This window comes from Leishmania mexicana, contig 54 (assembly GCF_000234665.1).
Source record: "Leishmania mexicana MHOM/GT/2001/U1103 WGS CADB00000000 data, contig 54, whole genome shotgun sequence".
NCBI lineage: Eukaryota > Euglenozoa > Kinetoplastea > Trypanosomatida > Trypanosomatidae > Leishmania > Leishmania mexicana.
The window spans coordinates 200-2792 of NW_003946385.1; the positions used below are offsets into that span (position 1 = coordinate 200).

At 66.0% G+C, this 2593-nt stretch overlaps 1 protein-coding gene across 1 annotated transcript; it reads right to left on the reverse strand.

Annotated features, from left to right (window-relative positions):
• Positions 1 to 881: 881 nt before the first annotated feature.
• Positions 882 to 1466, reverse strand: LmxM_33_1900a_1 (uncharacterized protein; the record flags this gene model as incomplete). Its single annotated transcript, XM_003886491.1, has 1 exon — positions 882 to 1466. One exon carries the CDS (start codon positions 1464 to 1466, stop codon positions 882 to 884), a length of 585 nt encoding a protein of 194 aa, XP_003886540.1.
• Between the last annotated feature and the right edge of the window lie 1127 nt (positions 1467 to 2593).

A 2593-nucleotide genomic window follows, 5' to 3' on the forward strand; every position in this document is an offset into this window, starting at 1 on the left:
AGCATAAGTGAGCTCGAAAGAGAAGAACATCAAGTAAGGCGAGAGCGCGGGGCGGCAACCACCAACAAAGCGCCAGCACAGAGACACGCCAACAGCCACAGTGTAGGTGAGGGGCGGGGGTAGCGGCGCCGAGACTGCGCTCCACACGCGTCGGCGCGCCAGCAGCACGCAAGAGTCGCAGCCGCAGCAGACGGCCGCGGTCGAGGTGGCGGTGGCGGGGGCCGCTCACCGAAGACGGCGGAGGAGGGTCACAGGGGCGCATGCGCCAGCGCACACGCACACGCCGTGTATCACACGCCAGCATGGCGGAAGTGCTGCAGTCGCCCCTCGGCAGCGGTGCCTATGCACGGACGTGCCGCTGCGGCCTGCGCAGGCGCCGCCATCTTGCCTTGCCCCATGCGCCTGGTCGTCCACCCCACGCCACTCCCGCCCCCGCGCTCCGCCAAGGGTGCGCCGCGCCGCCCTCACGGCGGCAAGCCCCAGAGGCGGCGCGCAGGGTGTGCGCTGCCCACTCTGCGCAGCGCAGGTCGCCGCGCCGGCGAGCACACACGAAGGAGAGAGCGCAGCCGTCAACACCGACACCGGGCGCTCCCCCCTGCGCGCCGCGCCGCCACCAACAGCCCAGCAGCCATGCGCCGGCACCACAGCAGCGCTTCGAGGGAGGAGGAAGGGGGAGGGGAGACGCACAGGGCCACACTAGCCAAGACACGCACGCGCACACCGAGAGCGATGGGCCGGCCAAGGGCACACACGGGAACCCGCAGCTTCCGCACCCTTTTCCTTGCTCGTACGAGCCCCACAACGAGGAAGTCGGTGTGGAGGAGCAGTGCTGCTATGGAGCCCAACACCCGCTCCCTCTGCTCAACCCTGCTCTCCCCATGCTACTCTTCCGCTGCCGGTCGCTTGGTGTGCTTATCCTCGTCACTGTCCGTGACCGTGCACGGGAGCAGCAGGATCACCGTGTTGATGATATCCAGTATCCACGCAATCACAAAGAGAACAAAGCCGGCACCATATGTGGTCTCATTTTTAAGAGCGGGGCAGGAACGCACTTCTTGCGTGTTGTACGTCACCGCCATGGCCGCCCACACAACGCACAACGTGGCAATGCCAACGATGTTCAGCGCCAGGCAGACCCAGCGGAGGAAAGAGCAACCGTACAGCAATATCGAGCCCAGGATGAACGCCGCGCCGTACACGAAGATGGAGATGATGGCGAACGCCTGTGCAGCGCGGAAGCGGTGGATTACGACAGGACAGTCCCTGAATTCCTGATCTATGTACCCCTCATAAAGAAGTGAACGGCAGCCGCGTTTAACACCCCACAACGTGATGCAATCAGGTGGGCGCCTGCGAAGATGATGGTTTCTTTCCACAAACATCTCGATGGGCGTGGCCACCAGCACGAAAAAGAACGCGATGAACTGCAGGATCACATACACGAGGAGGAGAACACTGTACGTCATGGGCGCATTCAGACACCAACGAGACGACGGGTCCTGGAACAGAGCCATTGACGAATAACGCGACAGCAGGAGGGAGAGTGGGGATGAGATAGCGCAGCACAGCGGACGAGGAGGGCAGGCGCAGGAGGGGGCAGGTGGGACAGCGGGAGAGAGCGGAGCAATGGCGACGCGATGTCCTTGTGGCTGCGGCGTGTGCGCGCACGCGTTGTCGTTTGGCGTCCGGTGGCGTGCGTGCGTGTTGTGAGAGGCGGAAGAGGGATGGTCGGGGTGGGCAGCAGTGAAACAGGGCGAGAAGAGAGATGGAGAGAGCGGCGGAGGGGGAGGGGAGGCAGTGATGGGGAGACAGGCAAGCGACGCTGCGAGGCGTGCACAGCGGGAGCACAGGGGCTGCTGGTTGGCACACACACGCAGAGGAAGCACACAGGCAGGGGTGCGGCCGGCATTCTGTGAGACGCGCACTTCACACATACACAAACAGATACACAGGCCCGACAGGGCACCTGGTGTACCAGCCTTTCAGCATCGCGGTGCAGCAAGGGAGACGACGCACGGCGCCGGCGTGTCCGTGCCCACCCAGCACGGCACGGGCACAGCGGTGCGCCCTCCCCCTTTCTCAACGACAAAGGGGACGCAGTGGCGTTGCGGCTGTGCTGCCACGTTCCTGCCAGGCACACACACGCCACGCACGCCGCGCACCTGAGGGTCACCTCGCGGCACGGGAGGTTCTCCATCAGCCACCAGGCAATGTCGCTCGCCGTCCGCGCGCCGTCGGGGCGGGGGCCGGCTCGCGCCGTCCGGTGTGGGACGCGAGACGACGACCCAGCCGGCCGGGTGGGCTCGTGAGGCGCAGGTGCCGCAAGCATCACCAGAGCAGCACCAACTACACCATCCGGTCATGCGGAGTCCACCGCGGGAGTGGGGTGGCGGGTCGCCACGCCGTATGTGACGGCATGCAGCGGCTCGACGCGGACTGAGGGGAGAGAAGCGCGGCACGCAGGCAGACACGGCAGGGTCTCACAGCGTCCGCTTGCGGTATGACCCGGTGCAGCGGCAGGACGGCTCGTCCTCGACCACGCGGATGTGGCCGCCGTGCCACAGGGGCGTAGGGCGCACTGCTGCTGCACGCG